The 17,246-nt window shown below is 34.5% G+C and overlaps 1 protein-coding gene across 1 annotated transcript in view; it reads left to right on the top strand.

Moving 5' to 3' along the window:
• The first annotated feature begins 1,867 nt into the window (after positions 1–1,867).
• CNTN6 (contactin 6) overlaps positions 1,868–17,246 on the top strand; it is a 235,538-nt gene continuing 220,159 nt past the window's right edge. Inside the window, 1 exon segment of the mRNA XM_047746509.1 lies at positions 1,868–2,000. Coding sequence (XP_047602465.1) covers positions 1,946–2,000 — 55 coding nt within the window. The 5' untranslated portion in view covers positions 1,868–1,945.

Genomic DNA, 17,246 nt, shown 5'->3' with positions numbered 1-17,246 from the left:
ATAATTTTGTGTGTAATAGTCATATGCATGGAAAAGACAAGAGATTACAGGAAGGAAGATTATTCACAGATCGCATTATCTTTATCTTAGATTCCACTACTCTAGATCAAAACCATCATTATTCCTTTCTTAGACTGCAAAAATAACCTCTTAATTTATTTCAGTCCATCCCTTCCTTTCTCCACATCAGCCAGAGTGATGTTTGTAAGATGTAAATTAAATTGATTCGGTCCTGCTTAAAACCCTAAATTATAATTTGAAAGTATGATACCCATACTTGTTTACATGGCCTACAGGCCTTGCATATTTGAGCCTCTTTCTCCTTTTCCAACCTTGTCTTATGCCATTGTCCTTCTGATGTCATGAAACTGGTTCTTTTTTAGGTCTTTGAAAATGCATACTTTGTCCTGCCTCAGGACCATGTCCTACTTTTTCCCTTTTGCTTAGACTGCTAGTCTCATTCCTCATCCTTACCCATCTTAATCACCACAGCCCTATATCCCCATAACGTGTACACCCACTCTTTGACTGGCTAAGAGCTACCTGTCCTTCAAGTTTCAGCTCAAAAATGCTACTTGAACCTTATGCCATACATCCAGATTTCATTTTTCAGTTCAAAACATTTACCATACTTACCACACATAAACATTCAATAATGTATATATCTGTGCTTGATTTTGTTGTTTTGTTAAATGTTTGTGTCTCTTCTAAGATGGTGGGACTGAATATTATTTTCCTTTGGATTTTTTATTCTTTGATTAAATTTGAAAGCATTTAACTTAGATTTTACAAAAGCTTAAAGTGGAATATAGACAGTTTTGACTTTAGTTGAAGTAATTAGCAACAGAAAGAAAAGAAAGGGTTTTAAAATTTAAAAATGTATCAGGAAACATTCAAAATGTCATTATCTGCTAGCATCACAATAAAGTCCACATATTTCCAAAAATATTTGAAGTTACAAGAAATATATATATATATATATGTAAGTTAAAAATCCCCAAAGTGTCCTATCATTTCTATATAATCATTTTATCAAATGTAACCTAGTTGAGTCTATTTTGAACTTATTCCACATTATATATATATTTGAGATCATGAGTTTTAAGAGTCTCCTTATTAGATTTCTTTTTTGAAGTAAAAAACACAAAACACTTCACCTTAATTTCATTTATCACTGGATAGCTTAACTGTCAAAATAATTTAGAGAAAATTATGATGTAACACCATAGGAAATGCGTGTGTCATATATGAAAGACAATACTTCCAGAAATTCATTTCTTGCATGTTTTGTAGCACAATATTAGTTCTAGTTCTCATAATGTTAGGAAAGGTCCTGTTTCTTAATGAATATATTCTCAAAAATGGTAATAAAAAAACTTAGAAAAGTCCATGAAATTTGTAAAATCACTGTTAACACATATGAGATAGAGTAATATTTTATCCTATTTCTAATGGGATAGAATAAAAAATAAGGGAAACAACAGCATTACAGGAGTTCGTTGAATGTTTTTAGTCCTCATTAACATTTCAAAAGCAATTAAACTCAAAATTCTAATAGTGAACATTTTAATCTACATAATACATTCATTCAATTGAATTGCATCGCTCCCCATTATCTACTACATCAAATCTCATAGCAAATAACATGTGTATCAAAGGTATGAACTGAAATTATGGAAATATGAGTTGAAATTGTAGAAACTTTGTAAAACATACATATACATAAAAGGTAGACATTTAGATTGCTTTATTTTGGATAATAATATATTCATAATAGATTAAATAATGTCCAATAATTCATATACATTTTTAAGTACTCATATTTGTATATTTGTCATTTCATGACAATTTTGTTTTTTTCAGACTCTTGAGATACTGACTGGAAGATAGACATTTTTTTTTCCTGCTGATTGTATGGGAGAAATTTTGACCTCACAAAGTGGAAATGAGGTTGCTATGGAAACTGATAATTCTGCTGCCACTCATAAATACTTGTGCAGGTAATGTATTCTATTATTATGAGTTTTGATTGATAATCTATTGGCATTTTACTTTTTTTCATATGTGAGACAATTTTCAAATGCTTAATGCTTATATTATTTGAATTACTATGTGATAAACAAAAATTTTAAGGTAATTTCTATGGCTAATATAGAATCCTTAAAAAAATGTATCAAGCCCTATTTTTAAACAGAACTAATATTTTAGTTATAAATTGTCAAATATGAAATTTTTATTGTGGAAGGATGAAATTAAATGATTTTTGCATCAATAAACAATGAAGAATAGTTATTTTTTTTATTTCCTGTGTATTGAAGTCATCGCAAATTAAGGTTGAAATATCTATTTTCTCTCAAATTTAAAATTTAGTATAAAACTATATTGAAATAGAAGAAAATGTGATAAAGAATGTTATATCAAAACTAGAAATAACCTTTGAAATTGTTCTTCCCGTTTCAATGATATGAATTCTTCTACTCAACTATATCTGTTAATATTGGTGTGTCAGTGAGCTTTTGCTGTGTAACAAACCATCCCAAATCTAAGTAGATTAAAGTAAGAAATAACCATGTATTTAGTTGACAAGTCTGAAATTTGGCAACTTAAGATAGTCTCACTCAGGGCTGTTCTTTTAGTTTTGGCTCAGGTGAATAACATCTGTGGTCAGCGCCTAGGTCATCTGGTACTAGGCTGGTGGAAGATATTCATAGCTGAGACAACTAGGCTGCATCAGCCTTGGTTCAGGTGATCTCATCCTCTGTGGCTCTCGGCTCTTTCACATAGTGACTGCTTAGAGTGACTAGAGAAATCAGGAGCATGTGAAATACCATGATGCTGAGACTTGCAACTGTCACTGTGTTATTTCTGCTACATTCTTTTAACCACTCTAAGTCACAAGACCAGTCCAGATTCAAGGGGTTTAGAAATATACTTCATCTCTTGATAGAAAAGCTGCAAAGCTATAATATAAAGGGGCACAGAAATAAAAAAGGGAGTAATATTGGCCATTTCTTCTAAATCACCAGCCCTGGTCTGTTAAGATCATAGAGTTCTGTTCTTAATTGTCAAGTTTACCTATTTGAGTTGTCACAAAGTTTGGACATCAGCTAGATTATCTCACTGTCAGAGCAGCCCTTCTACTATGCCATGCTGCTTCCCACCAACTGTGTAATAATGGGTACTTTTGAAGTTCATATATTTGTTTAAAAAAAAAAAGGCAGTAATATACTGGGAGAACACAGAAACTAACATAGTAATTTACAAGCCAGAAAAGCAGCACATATTTAGAAGAGACACATATTTAATAGCAATTCCAAGAAATGGAAAGATAACACTAATCTTGAAAGCTATGAAAATGCTAAAATATGTAGAAATTAACCATTACAATCAGAAAACCATATAAATAAAGGTGTTTAGAAGTGCTAGTCATATTTATTCCAGTGATTACATTATTTTGATTCCTGTCACTTCTCTCTGTAACAAAGATTCAGAGTTAAATAATAATGTCTCTTTTTGTAATAGATTAAAAAAGGACAGAGCAGAGTCATCAAGGTGCCCCCAAATTATACATGTGTGAATAAGAAATTCTCTTCCCACTTCACATACATTCACATTTCAGCTTCCTGTCAAAATTTAGCATCAACATTTGCCCTTTAAATATGTATATTGAATCAGTGTAGTATCTCTAAAACACCTTTTGTGTTAAATTAAAATAAATTATTATTCTCAGAATGCATATTAGATCTGAGAAATCTACCAATTCTTCTATTAACTTTTATTTATCCAAATTGGATGTGATTCAACATGTCCTTTTGCATTAGTCTAAAGGGAAAAATAATCATATGTCCTTGGTGCACAATTTCCTTGTGAAAGAACGGACTGGATCTTTTTTTTTTTTTAACCATAGCTATTTAAGTAAAATAGTCTGATCTAAACATTGCCCCAGAGGTAAGGATTTTGATAATGTATACACAAGAGAGCATTGCTTTAAATTTGTTTATTTGTTGTTTATTTGCTTTTAGAGATCTCGTGGTGTGTCTTCCTACTTGCAGATACTATGCTAGTTTGGAAAATTAGATTTTCTTATGAGGAAATGCTATTTCTGTGCCTATGTAAAATATCTTCTTTGCTTTCCCAAAATTTACTTTTTATTAATTGTGAAAGGCTATGGTGGTGGGTATTAAGGAAGGCACTTATTGCATGGAACACTGGGGGTTGTATGTAAACAGTGAATCTTGGAACACTGCATCAAAAATGAATGATGTGTTGTATGATGACCAACATAACACAATAAAAAAATAAATAAATAAATAACCAAAAAAATTTCTGAAAGGCTAGCAAGTCTTTTACAATTACCTGCTATTTCCTTCCTGTTTTCACCGATATAATCTTTTGAAACTTTTGGTATTTTGAATCTTCCCAGATTCTTTCTTTTTAAGATTTTATTTATTTATTTGTTCGTTTGTTTGAGAGAGAGAGCAAGTGGCAGGAAAGAGCAAAGGAGAAGGACAAGCAGACTCTGCCTTGAGTGCAGAGCTGGACCTGGGGCTCAATTTCACCACCCTGAGATCATGACCTGAGCTGAAACCAAGAGTCAGTCGCTTAACCAACTGAGCCAACCAGGCACCCCTAGACTCTAAAGTAAAACAAAATTTTGCCCCCAAACTCTTCTCCTGTTTTCTTTTGATTTGTTTGTTTTCATTAAGTTTACAACTTCTTCTACCACCTTTATTATAGACATAGGTCCTTAAGCCTTTACTATAAATCATAGTCCATGTAGGTGTATGTTATGATTCTGGAACATTTTTTAAATTGTGAGTGTTTAAAAGCTCTATTGTTCTATCTTAGCATTTTTTCAATATTGTGAGAAAACTAAGGCCCATTTCATTAAGATACTAACCACTAATCATATATTTTTAAATTATTTTATTTATGTGTTTGATAGACTAAATAACAGCCCCAAGAATATCTAAGTTCTAGTTTCTGGAAATTGAATTTTACATTAAATAACAAAATGGATTTTGAATATGTGATTAAGTTAAAAAGATCTTGAGATGGGTAGATTATTCTGAAAAATCCATGTGGGAAATCACAAGTGCCCTTATAAGAAGAAGTCAGAGAGGGATTTGGACACAGAGCAGAAGGCAATATGAAAACAGTAGAAAAACATTTGAAGATACTGTGCTGTTGATCTTAAGCATGGAGGAGGGGACTATCAGACAATGAATGAGAGGAATGAAGCTCTAGAAGCTAGAAAAGACAAGGGAACCAATGGATTCACCCACTGTACCTTTGCAGGGAGTGTGGCCCTGTAGATACCATGGTTTCTGCCATGTGAAACCTATTTTGGACTCCTGACCTCCATAATTGTGAGAAAATTAGTATGTGTTGTTTCAGGCCATGACGTTATAATTTTTATAGGAGCTGTAGGAAACCAAGGCAATATGTTTCTTCCTCACTAGATCTTATGCTCTAGGGGGCAGGGACTATATCTTCCTGGCACTTGGCAGAGATTCAGTAAACATTTGTTGAATGAATGAATGAATGAGATTCAGTGTTGTTGGTCCTATTTGCATTATCATCAAGTAGAAAAAATTTAGGGGGCGCCTGGATGGCTCAGTGGGTTAAAGCCTCTGCCTTTGGCTCAGGTCATGGTCTCAGGGTCCTGAGATTGAGCCCCGCATTGGCCTCTCTGCTCAGCAAGCAGTCTGGTTCCCCTCTCTCTCTGCCTGCCTCTCTGCCTACTTGTGATCTCTCTCTGTCAAATAAATAAATAAAATCTTCGAAAAAAAAAAAAGAAAAAAAAATTTAGTCTTATCATTTCCTCTGAGAAACAACTGGTCTAGTCTATCCCAATAAATGTGTGCTATAATGATATTGTCATAGGGTTTCTGAGATGAAGTTCTAGTAATATTTAAAAGTTTCAAACCATTTGAATGGAAACTCCATGTGGTCAGTGATTTCCATCTGCTATATTCTCTACTGTTTCTTCATCACCTAGCAGATGGTCTAGAAATATTTATCAAATAAACTAAAGAAAGCAGTTCCATTCGATTCAACAGATGTGTGTTAGTAGCTCATATGTTCCAGGCACTGAGCTAGCTGTTGACCTTCTAAAACAAGAGGCCCTGGTCCCTGCCCTTTATAGTCTAAAAAGGGGAATAAACAAGTAAGTCAATATATGCAGTTAAGTACAAGTTGTTGTATGAGCAACACAGTAGACAGTACTTAACATGGAAGTATTCAAAGAGGACATCTGCTGCTTTTTTTTCAATCTTCAATCTACTTATATATTTTATGTAGCAAATCTAGATTTTTGCTAAAATAAAATGACAGAGAGGCATTGCATTTGTGTTGTTCTAGTTAGTGGAAGGATATACCCAGGGCCACTGTAAAGGAGAGTCTGTCTGAAAATGAAGTTAACACAGAAGTAGGACAATCCAAGGGAAGAAAAGCACAATTTTTTTTTTTTAATTTTTAAATTCTACCTTTGGAACTTTATGTAGATAAGCCAATAAGATGTCCCTTTCTCATATAAGGCTAATTTACATTGAGATGCTGTCCCATGTGATGGAAAGAATCTTGTCTAGTACAGGTTAGGAAATTTATTTATTTTTTTAGGATTTTATTTTTTTATTTGACAGACAGAGATCACAAGTAGGTAGAGAGGCAGGCAGAGAGAGAGACAGAGGAGGAAGCAGGCTCCCCACTGAGCAGAGCCCGACATGGGGCTCAATCCCAGGACCCTGGAACCATGACCCAAGCCAAAGGTAGAGGCTTTAACCCACTGAGCCACCCAGGTGCCCCAGGAAATTTATTTTTGTTATAAATTACTGAAGATGCTAAGCTTAGGCTAAACATGAAATTCCACCTGGCATTAATGCCAAGTCACCACAGGGAATAAGGAACAGAATAAATAAAAGAATAACGAAAAGACACAGTTTTTCCTGGAAGGAAAAAAAAAAAGCATCAACAGGTTTAGTATAGACTTGGAAGTTTGATTTTTAGCCCCCAAATTACTGAGGCATGTTCGTGTCTTTAGGGTAGGGACAACATAAATATTAATGGGATAATTTTGAGACCACATTGATAAATGGAGGAAAACTAATTTTCTTTTAGACAATACACAGGAAGTTTTCACAAAGAAATATTTTGTTCTTAAGGTAAATATTAAACAAATTACTTAGAGCAAATCTATAGTGGATGTAATGAAGAAGCTGAAAAGCCATGTAGGATCTGATTAAGTTGATAACAGAATATCACAAGTGTGAGAAATGTATTTCTTTTAAATCTTTCACTTTACTATGATTTTGTGTAAAATTTGATAAATTATAGGCAAATTGCAAAATTCAAGTTTTCACATTTAAAAATGTGACAGTTTTAAAAAAAAAATTAAATTGACATATAATGTATTAGCCCCAGGGGTACAGATCTGTGAATCGCCAGGTTTACACACTTCACAGCACTCACCATGGCACATACCCTCCCCAATGTCCATAACCCAACCACCCTCTCCCTACCTCCCATCCCCCCAGCAACCCTCAGTTTGTTTTGTGAGATTAATAGTCTCTTATGGTTTGTCTCCCTCCCGATTCCATCTTGTTTCATTTATTCTTTTCCTACCCCCCAGCACCCCCTCACGTTTCATCTCCACTTCCTCATATCAGGGAGATCATATGATAATTGTCTTTCTCCGATTGACTTATTTCACTAAGCATAACCCTCTAGTTCCATCCATGTCATCGCAAATGGCAAGATTTCATTTCTTTTGATGGCTGCATAGTATTCCATTGTGTGTGTGTGTGTGTATATATATATCACATCTTCTTTAACCATTCATCTGTTGATGGACATCTAGGTTCTTTCCATAGTTTGGCTAGACAATTGTAAAAAATTTTAAAACATTAAATAATAGGATAAAAGTAATAATCAGCTGAATCCTGTGCTGTGTCTGTTTTGGGTCATCTGGGCTTAGAGATAGTATAATTTTAAACCCAGTGCCTAATACGTGCTTGGCAGTTCTTAGAATATGCCAGTGAAGGTCAATGGCTGATATTATGTTATAGAACATAATAAATAGCATCCCTTAATAGTTTTAAGGAATTTTATTTCCATGGCAGTCAAAATTCATATCATCTTAAGAAGTTCTGCCTATTCTATTTTTAACTTTGTTATTTTAACAAAATATTATCACTTAAATGGTAGTTTTTCTAAACACTTCACTTGGTTCATGAATGTAAGGCTTATCTGTGTGCCATTTGTATTTATTTTGTTACGACTGAGCATTCTGTACATATTTTATAAAATTATGGACTTGAAAACCTATTTGGTCAGTCCTGAAGTAGTACTGGTTATTCACTGTGAGACTCACTTTTGTTTCAGAGAGAAACTGAATAATTTAAGGAAGTGAACATGAAGCTAGTACATTTATTGGCAGAGTAGTATTAAAGGCCTCCTTTAGTCATTCTAACTATTGTATTGTGTCATCAGGGTCTAATGAGCTGGTTTCTCCCTCTGTATTAATTACTCTTGAGAAATAAACTGAGACTAGGAGTTACGTCTTTTCTGCCACCATTTACGTGCAGTATCTACTGACAAATGTGTTTATATTATCATCCAAACTCCCAAGGTAATCAATTTTTAAAATTTGAATAAAGTTCTTTTTAGAGCTTATACCAAAAAAGTAAACAACAACAACAACCTGTGTGTCAGTGTTTTTACATAGCTTGCTGTTTTGCAAGTGGAGCAGCCTGAAATTGAATCTGAGAGAAAATCTACCTCCTTCTAAACACTCACAATCAGAGAACTACGATAAGGAGACATTGAAAAGTATTTATGATTGCTTAAATTTTACTCTGGTTCAAGCATAACCTTCTATTGAATTGAGAGCCAGAGTAAATGAACTACCTGAGAGAGAAAGCTGCAAGAATGGAAATATGTACTGTAACCAAGATTTCTTCAAAGTAGACGATGTATCACACAGCAAATCCATGAAAATTGGCAGGTGTAATAAACCTGCTTTGCTCAAGGATCCCAGAAGCACATAATGGATATTCCTTTGGGTCAGAGTGTGATGAATATTGAGTACATCACAACCCACACTCTGCCTACGGTCTTGTTCAGATTTATTGTTAGCATAATAGCACCTTTAGGAATGGAACACCAGGCTATATTTTTAAGTCAAGTGACATCTTTGCAATTTCTAATAGAGATGGCCCAATTTAGAAATGCTGAAAACACCATTTTTATGCAATGCCTACTGATAAAGATGTTTATATGATTATAAAATCTTCCTCCAAAGTAATTGGTTCTTAAAACCTAAATGAAATTGTTTTTTAAGACTGATAACAATGTAGAAAAAAAAAATTTGTTTTGTCAGCACTAGAAGGAAATGATTGGTGTACAGATGAGGCATTCTATAGGGAATGTTTGGCCCTTAGAAGATGAGAATGTAGAACATAGTTCTTTTAACTCCAAGTCTTTGAAGGAGAGGGTCAACCTTTCTTTAGAGGTGATAACATCAGGTAACACTTTTATTTTAAGGATACCGTAAATAGTTTAACCACAAATCAAAAATAACATGGGCATTTTGATAAAGTTTTTCTTCTATTTAAAACTTTCCCAAGACTTAAATCAACCTCCTTATGGCTAGCAAGAAACTAGTCAATCTGACTTTTTTCATCCTTTTTCATCTCAACTTATACTAAACTCCCCTTTGCTCACTACACTTGAGCCATAATTCATTCTTATGCTCCCAGAAATATCAAGATTATTCTCTGCTCTGGGCTTTTCCTTTCCTCTTCAGTTGCCTGGAGCACTCTTCAAATCTCTCTATGCCTGGCTCTTTCCCTTATGCCCATCTCCAATTAGTCATCTCCATGGAATGATCTCTTAGAAATCTATCAAAAAAAAAAAAAAAAAGAATGAAAGAAAAAAAGAAAAAAAAACAGCCTATAGAGGTAGCCAGCACTTGGTCCCACTGCTGGCCCCAGTCACTCTTATCAACCTTTTTTACTGTCTTTAGTGTACATGTTACTATCTGGAATTAACTTATACATTTATTACTTTTCCATTTTCTATCTATATCTAGTGGAATACAAATGCTATGCAGGTAAAAATATGTCCACCCATGTATGTGACTGCATCTCTTATGCATAGTAGAATGTCTGACATATAGTAAGCATTCAATAAATATTTTTAAATAAATTAATAAATGATTGACCTCTTAAAGTAAGTCCCCAAAACTACTCAAGGGTAATCCAATATCCCCAAACACTTAGAATTTTAATGTATGTTATTAGAATCTACTTTTAAACGTATGTATTTTAATCACAATGTATCATTTGGTTTCAGGCACTTTTTTTACTCTTTAAAAAATTCATGGTGTATACTGAACACACAATATTTGCTCAGGCACACTTGACCTGGGCAGGCATAATTTTGGTGCTGTTTGTTCAAGGACTAGCATACTTGACATACAGCCAGTGGTACTTTAATATTATTGGGGAGCAGATACCCACTGATACTGTGTCACAAATAATCTGAATATTTAAAACCTTTGAGCTTTATTTCATCTCAAGATGTATTTTTCCACTCCTTCCCAGTCCCAGGGTTATCAGTCAGTTCGATCTCGCATTACATCTCCTCTAGACTTTTGTAGTAGCCTCCTATGTGTTCTACCTATTTCAAGTTCTCCCCTATATCCTTCCCAAGACATAGCTTATTGACACAGACTCCTATAGAGGCTAATCTTCATCAAGCACAGAGGATTTTGTCCTTACTCTGTGTCAGGACCTCCACAGATCCCATATCCTATGAAGTTCAAACCATCTAATCAAACATTCAAATTCAATTTCCTTCAACAAATATTGAAAGTTCTCCAATTAATTTAATTCAACCTGTGTCCTGGGCTGTATCTTCTCTTTCTCTCCTTCATGTATCCTTCCTTTAAGTCAGACTGTACTATCAATGAAATCTCTGCACTTTTTTTCAACTCCTCATATGAATGTCTCCACCTGCATTGTCCTTCTTTGGATCCACTTCCTTCCAATGAAGTAAAATCCAGTCTTTCTCAGCCATGTTCAGATGTGACCTCCATTCTGAATAATCTTCCAAACAACAAATAATTTTCTTTTTTTCCTAATACTTATGCCATGAAGTGGAATGTTTTTTCCACAGACTTTGTTTAAAAAGACGTCATTTTTCTCAAATTCTCAAATTGCTCAAATTGCTCATTCTGAGAAATATATTGTATTTACTCTCGTTGAAAATAAATTTATAATGATGTAATGCTCTGTTCTAAAGGGAAAATAAAAACTAACCTTTAATATTTGATTAGTTATACTTTATACCTAGTGCCTTATAGTTTATAAAGTGTTTTATGTGCAGTGTTTCATCTGTGCTTGAAAGTAAGCAGAGAAAAGATTGCTATCTTTCTTCTAGCTGGAGAAACTGAAATTCAGAGGTAAAAGACTTATCAAGGACCATAGGGCTAGAAAATAGCAGAGTTTATGATGAAAATCCAAAGCTCAGATGAAAATTTTGTTAGTATTTATTCAAGACATTCACTTCTTGACACAAACTCAAATTTATGTAACAGTTTTTTTTTTTTTAAGTTAACCTCAATTGTGTTTAGAGGCCAGCTTCTGCTCAGAGTGTAGTAGGTTTTAAAGAAGCAGTCTCAAATTTTATGACCAACAAACAAAGGAATAGTAGTTATAAACATATAAATCCAGTGTGGGGGTATTTATTTTATATACATTAAAAATAAAAAATATACAAGTTAAAATTAGAGACAGAATAAACACTTTTAGAATTTCTAACATTTTCTTTCCTATCAGTAGTTCACCTTGTATACTCTTTGTGCCCCACCTTGGAGATATGTATTTTAAAGTTAAGAAAAGGGTATGTCTTATGTGGAAGTGTCACAGGAAAATAGAAAACTATCTGCACTTACAGCAGTTCTCAACTCACCAGAATAATGGGGAGTATTTTGAATAGAAAAGTAGTCATATCTGCAAAATTGTGAGTAAAGCAAAAGTAGATTAAAATTGAGAAAAATAGATTTATTATATTTGATTTCATTAAAATATTGTGCAAACCTGAAGAACACACATGCAGTCCCACAGAGCCATTATTTTTAAAAATTGTAGGTAGATGTATCATTTACCTATTGCCAAGTAACTAATTCTGTAATTCTGCAGCTTGTCTGGATATTTCCTCTCCTGATTTCACTTTGTTTCTCTCCTCTCGTATGGCTTCCCTGAGTTGGAATCAGAGAAAACTGGAAGATTGGGCAGAGGAAGGGAGAGATCAAATTACTCAGGGTGTTATAAGTCATGATAAGGGGCTGGATTTTGTTCAAAAAACGTCTGTGTTATGTGGACTTGGGGCAGCTATATTGCCCTTTGTTCCTTTCCTTTCCTTTTCTTTTGCCTTTTCCTTTCCTTTTTTTTATTTTTTCAAAGAAACACCTTAGTATGTTTTAAATAATCATGTGAGGACCTTTCAAAATACTGTGCCAGAAACCCACCCCCTGCAATTCAGATTTAATCATGTTGAGTTTGGTCATCGGGATTAAGTTTAAGTGTCGGTTCTACAAATTTTCACAAACTGAACCCACCCAAAATATCGAGCATTCCAATCAGGATGCAGAATTTTCCCAACATCCCAGAAACTCCTCCATTACAGCTGAGACTCAAAAGGGTAACCATGACCTGACTTATGGCCACATAGATTAGTTTTATATTTTGTATGCAAAGTTCATATAGTATATAACTTCTCTGTGTTGTATATATCTATAAACATGTGTACGTGGGATTATAATACATATAAAATCATACAGTATGTACTTTTTCCCATCTTACTTTTTAGATTTGACATTAGCTCTGTGAGATTCACCCACATTGTTGTGTATAGCAGAAGTTTTCTAATTCCCATTAGTGTATTCCATTTTATGATTCCATTGTATGAGTCTTTCGTAGTTTATGTTTCATTCTAGTCTTGATGGGCATTGGAGGTTATATGTTTTAATTTTTTAATTTATTTTTCCATCTTTATTGAGGTATAATTGACATAATTGTTTATATTTAAGGAGTACCGTGTGATGATTGCATATGCTTAGACATTGTGACATGTCTGCTTTAATCAAGCTATTTACGATATCCATCACTGCACAGAGTCAAAGGGTACAAAATATTTTGTTTACCTTATGGAATTAGTACTAATTTCAGAAGCAAGCATAATAGACTTTAATGCTGCTCAAAAAGATCTCAGTCTGAAAATGTACCTAATAGATTATCAGAAAATAGATGAAGAGAATTTCTTTCCCTTCTCACAATAAATCAAACTTGCATTTTCCTAAAGCTTGTAGCTAACAACAGGTGTTTTCTGCTCACTTTACCAGAAGCTCACAATGGAGAGATTTGGTACATACAGAACTAAAAAACCAACATTTGAACAAAGAACAAAACCCTCCCCAAGTGCTCACCAGCTCTTTAATCGGTTCACAATATTGAGCTGGGAAACAATGATTATTTCTTACATCAAAAGGGCAGAAAGATTTGCTTTTGTTTGTGTGTTTTACCTGTATTTGCATTCCTGAGAATTGTAAAAAGCACTAATAAAAAGGAACACAGAACTGCTACATTTGTGATTAGAGCTCTGCGCAGCCACAGTTGTACAACTGAAGAGAGGGAGGTACCAATCCCTCATCATCTTCATAGAATTCTTATTCAGAATCACCAATAATTGAAGGAAGGGTGCTTTCTGGGGGCAAATTATCTGAATCAACCTCATTACCACCGTATCTCTTAATAATTGCCAATTGTGGGGCGCCTGGGTGGCTCAGTGGTTTAAGCCTCTGCCTTCGGCTCCGGGTCCTGGGATCGAGTCCCGCGTCGGGCTCTCTGCTCAGCGGGGAGCCTGCTTCCCTCCCTCTCTCTGCCTGCCTCTCTGTCTACTTGTGATCTCTCTCTGTCAAATAAATAAATAAAATCTTTAAAAAAAAATAATTGCCAATTGTTCTTTCCATTTTGTATTATTTATGTAATATTCTTAACTGAATCCAAGGCCATAAGTATAATTTGATATATGTAAGTTCATGGCCATACATTTATTTTGCTTACCCAGATTTTCATACTCTCTTAAATAGAAGCTGACAATTTGCCAAATGATTTTCTGTTGCATGATGAAATATTTGTGGGAGCTGGACCATGCTTTGTGTTGGAGAACATATTTTCGGAGTCCAAAGTATGTGAGGATTGATGATGCAGATGGGTTTCTTTTTTTTATTTTTTAATTTATCTTTTTAACAGATAAATTATTATTTTTATTGAAATGTAATTGACATATAATATTACAGTTTCAGTTGTACAATGCAGTGATTCCACAAATCTGTACATTAGGGTATGTTCACTATAACCAGCAGATGGATTTTTTTTTTTTTTTTAGAGAACTGGTTCCAGAAAAATCATCTCCTATCAGTTGCTGGGTTTTTCTGTCTACCACCTACCTGGACATTCTGCCTCTTTGTGTCTGCCTATTGCCTTTATTTTTACATCATCAAAATCATTTCGAATGAGACCACAGGGATAGACAAAGAAGGTAGAAGTAAAGTCAGACCAGGGACAATCATCTGTGTCTGAGGACTGGCCTCTTACCCTATTTAGTTTGGCCCTTGATGACATTTGAGTTTGTAACGTACCAGAAGATGACCACAACCCTTTACAGCCTTGATATTCAGTGATTCAAAAATGAAAAGCATCGCACAACTTACTGTTTGCTAATAATTCTGGTGAAAGATTGTACAAGTACAGCACCATTTCTTTCAGCTAAAAACCACTTTGGGACACAACTATGAATTTCATTTATCCATCTTATTCTATTCTCTTGGGTAATTATGAGTGAATTGCTCTGTGCTGTTCTTTCGTCAAACATTTTCTGATTGTTATTTTGAAATTATTTTTGAGAGTATCACTGATGGAGCGTAGTCACACGTGAGTAATGCTTTTTATTTTTAAACTCTAATGCCGCAGTTGAGTTGTTGAATGCCACAATTTCATGGCTAAGGCTGTGCTATACTCTCCTGTCCCAGCCTTCAGAGCTCATTGATTAGTCTGCCTGTCAATGTGGTCAATCGGTTAATTCAGTGGGATACCCAGACACTGCAAACAAACTATTAATGTGGGGAGACAGACTAAAATACATGTTTAGCAGCGGATGTGTTAAGAATGTAAACAGCCACTCTGTAATCATTTGATTCTTCTCAATTTACATGACTGCTGCTTTTCAGCAGAAAACCAAGTGATGATCAGGAGAAATCTGAATCTAGAAAAAAGAAGGACTGACAAACTTGACTTAGCTAAAACTACATTTCCTAAATTTCCCTTTCCTGTACGGTTTTAGATTAGAGTTGACCAAAAAGGAAATTTGGGTGAAATTTAGAAGGTAGAAATGACACATTTTCCTGAAAGCTCCATGTAAGTAATTGTGAGAGAGACATAAATAAGACATAAATTGTGAGAGAGACATAAATAAGAGTATGTGCTCAGTCTCTTTCTTCATATCCAGCTTTTGTTCCAACTGCTGGCATTGCTGGTCAATAGTGACCCCAAACCCACTCTCCAAACTTTTCATTTTATTTGACAAATCTTGGCCATTCTAGATTTCCAAATACTAGCAAGAATTTTGCCTCTGATACATAATCAAATACTTAGGTCTTTTGCATATTTTCTTAGAACTATTGGGTTATATATGTGGCCCAAGTTATATTTCATCTTAAATTTTATTCAAAAAGAGTATTTTTAATATTCTTAATTATACTGTGCTAAATTCTTTAATTATATCATAACAATTAACAAAGATATGAAGTAGAAAGGAAAAATGTTAGTCTGTCCATTATGTGTTAAAAAAATGAGAAAAGCTATCTCCTAAGACTCTCAGTTAATAGCAGAGCCAAGTCTAAAATCCGGAGTGTCTATTTAAATTGCAAACTTCCTTGGGAGGGGAAATGCTTGATCTCTAGAGCCCTTTGATTTCAAGAATTTGATATCCCAGGAAGATACAGATTGAGGTCTTAGCATAAATCAGAATAATCAAAGTGCAACTTAGAACATTTATATGAAGTTCAAAAATACTTCTTTTTTTGTATTGCTTGTATTACCAAAATCTTAGTGCAGGTGACATAGAGAATCAAATTAAGAGTGTCAGAAGTAACATATCCCGTGACCAGCTCTTTTCTCCTTCCTTTATTCCTTCCTCATATATAGTGCCATGTACTTAGCATTGAACGTGGACTTTGGAAAAGGACATACTTGTGTATAAATCCCTTTGCTGCCTTTCAGGTAGTAGGCTACCCTAAAATTGCCTACCCTTCTCTGCATCAGTCTCTTCACTTTGTAATAGAGATAACAACTACTTTATAGAGTGAGTTTGACATTCACATTACTGTGGACATATAAGAATACAGAGTGCTTAGCACTGTGCCCAGTAAATGATAGCTAGTGATCACAGTATGAGTGGAGCTAAGAGCTCTGTAACTAGTAAGAGTTGAAGTAGCAGCAATGACCAGTGTTCACGACTGCTAGATTGTGTTTGTATCTCTAAGGGCAGATCTTTAAACTCGGTCAACTGGGAAATTTACTGTCTTCCTTTGATCCCTGGGCTTTAGGTGGCTACTTCGTAGTGCTTCTTCCTTCTCTGAGTCACTGAGTTACAGTCAGTGTTAAAATGGATAAAAGGCCATGTTCGACCTCCATTATCCTAACTGGGTTATGGTGACCACAGACAAAATCCCAAACTTAAATGAAGGAATAATTATGGGTACCAGAAAGAGGTGGGAGGAACTGTGAAGATTCAGATTACATAACCCAAAGTTTTGCTTCAAAATTTCATTTCAAAATTTTGGCTATAGAACCAATCTGCTATCCATAAATCAGATCTTCTCAGCATTAATGCCGTTGACCTTATAATTAATCAGATTTTGAACCAGATAATCCTTTGCTATATGGGACAGTGCTGTGCATCGTAGAATGTTTGGCAACATGCTGGGCCTCCAGACTGGATGCCAGTAATATCCCCCCAACTAAGTCATGCAATCAAAAAAATGTCTCCAGACTCAAAAAGTCCACGGGGGGAGCAGAAGTGCCTCTAGCTGAAAACAACTCCTGTATGCTCTTGACTAAAGAAATCTCCAAATCTCTAAGCAACTATTCATTATGCTCTGCCTTCCAGTGAAGACTTAGCCT

The sequence above is a fragment of the Lutra lutra genome, chromosome 1 (assembly GCF_902655055.1).
Source record: "Lutra lutra chromosome 1, mLutLut1.2, whole genome shotgun sequence".
Classification (NCBI taxonomy): Eukaryota; Metazoa; Chordata; class Mammalia; order Carnivora; family Mustelidae; genus Lutra; species Lutra lutra.
The sequence above is the reverse complement of the archived record's forward strand: the minus strand, read 5'-3'. Positions and strand labels throughout refer to the sequence as shown.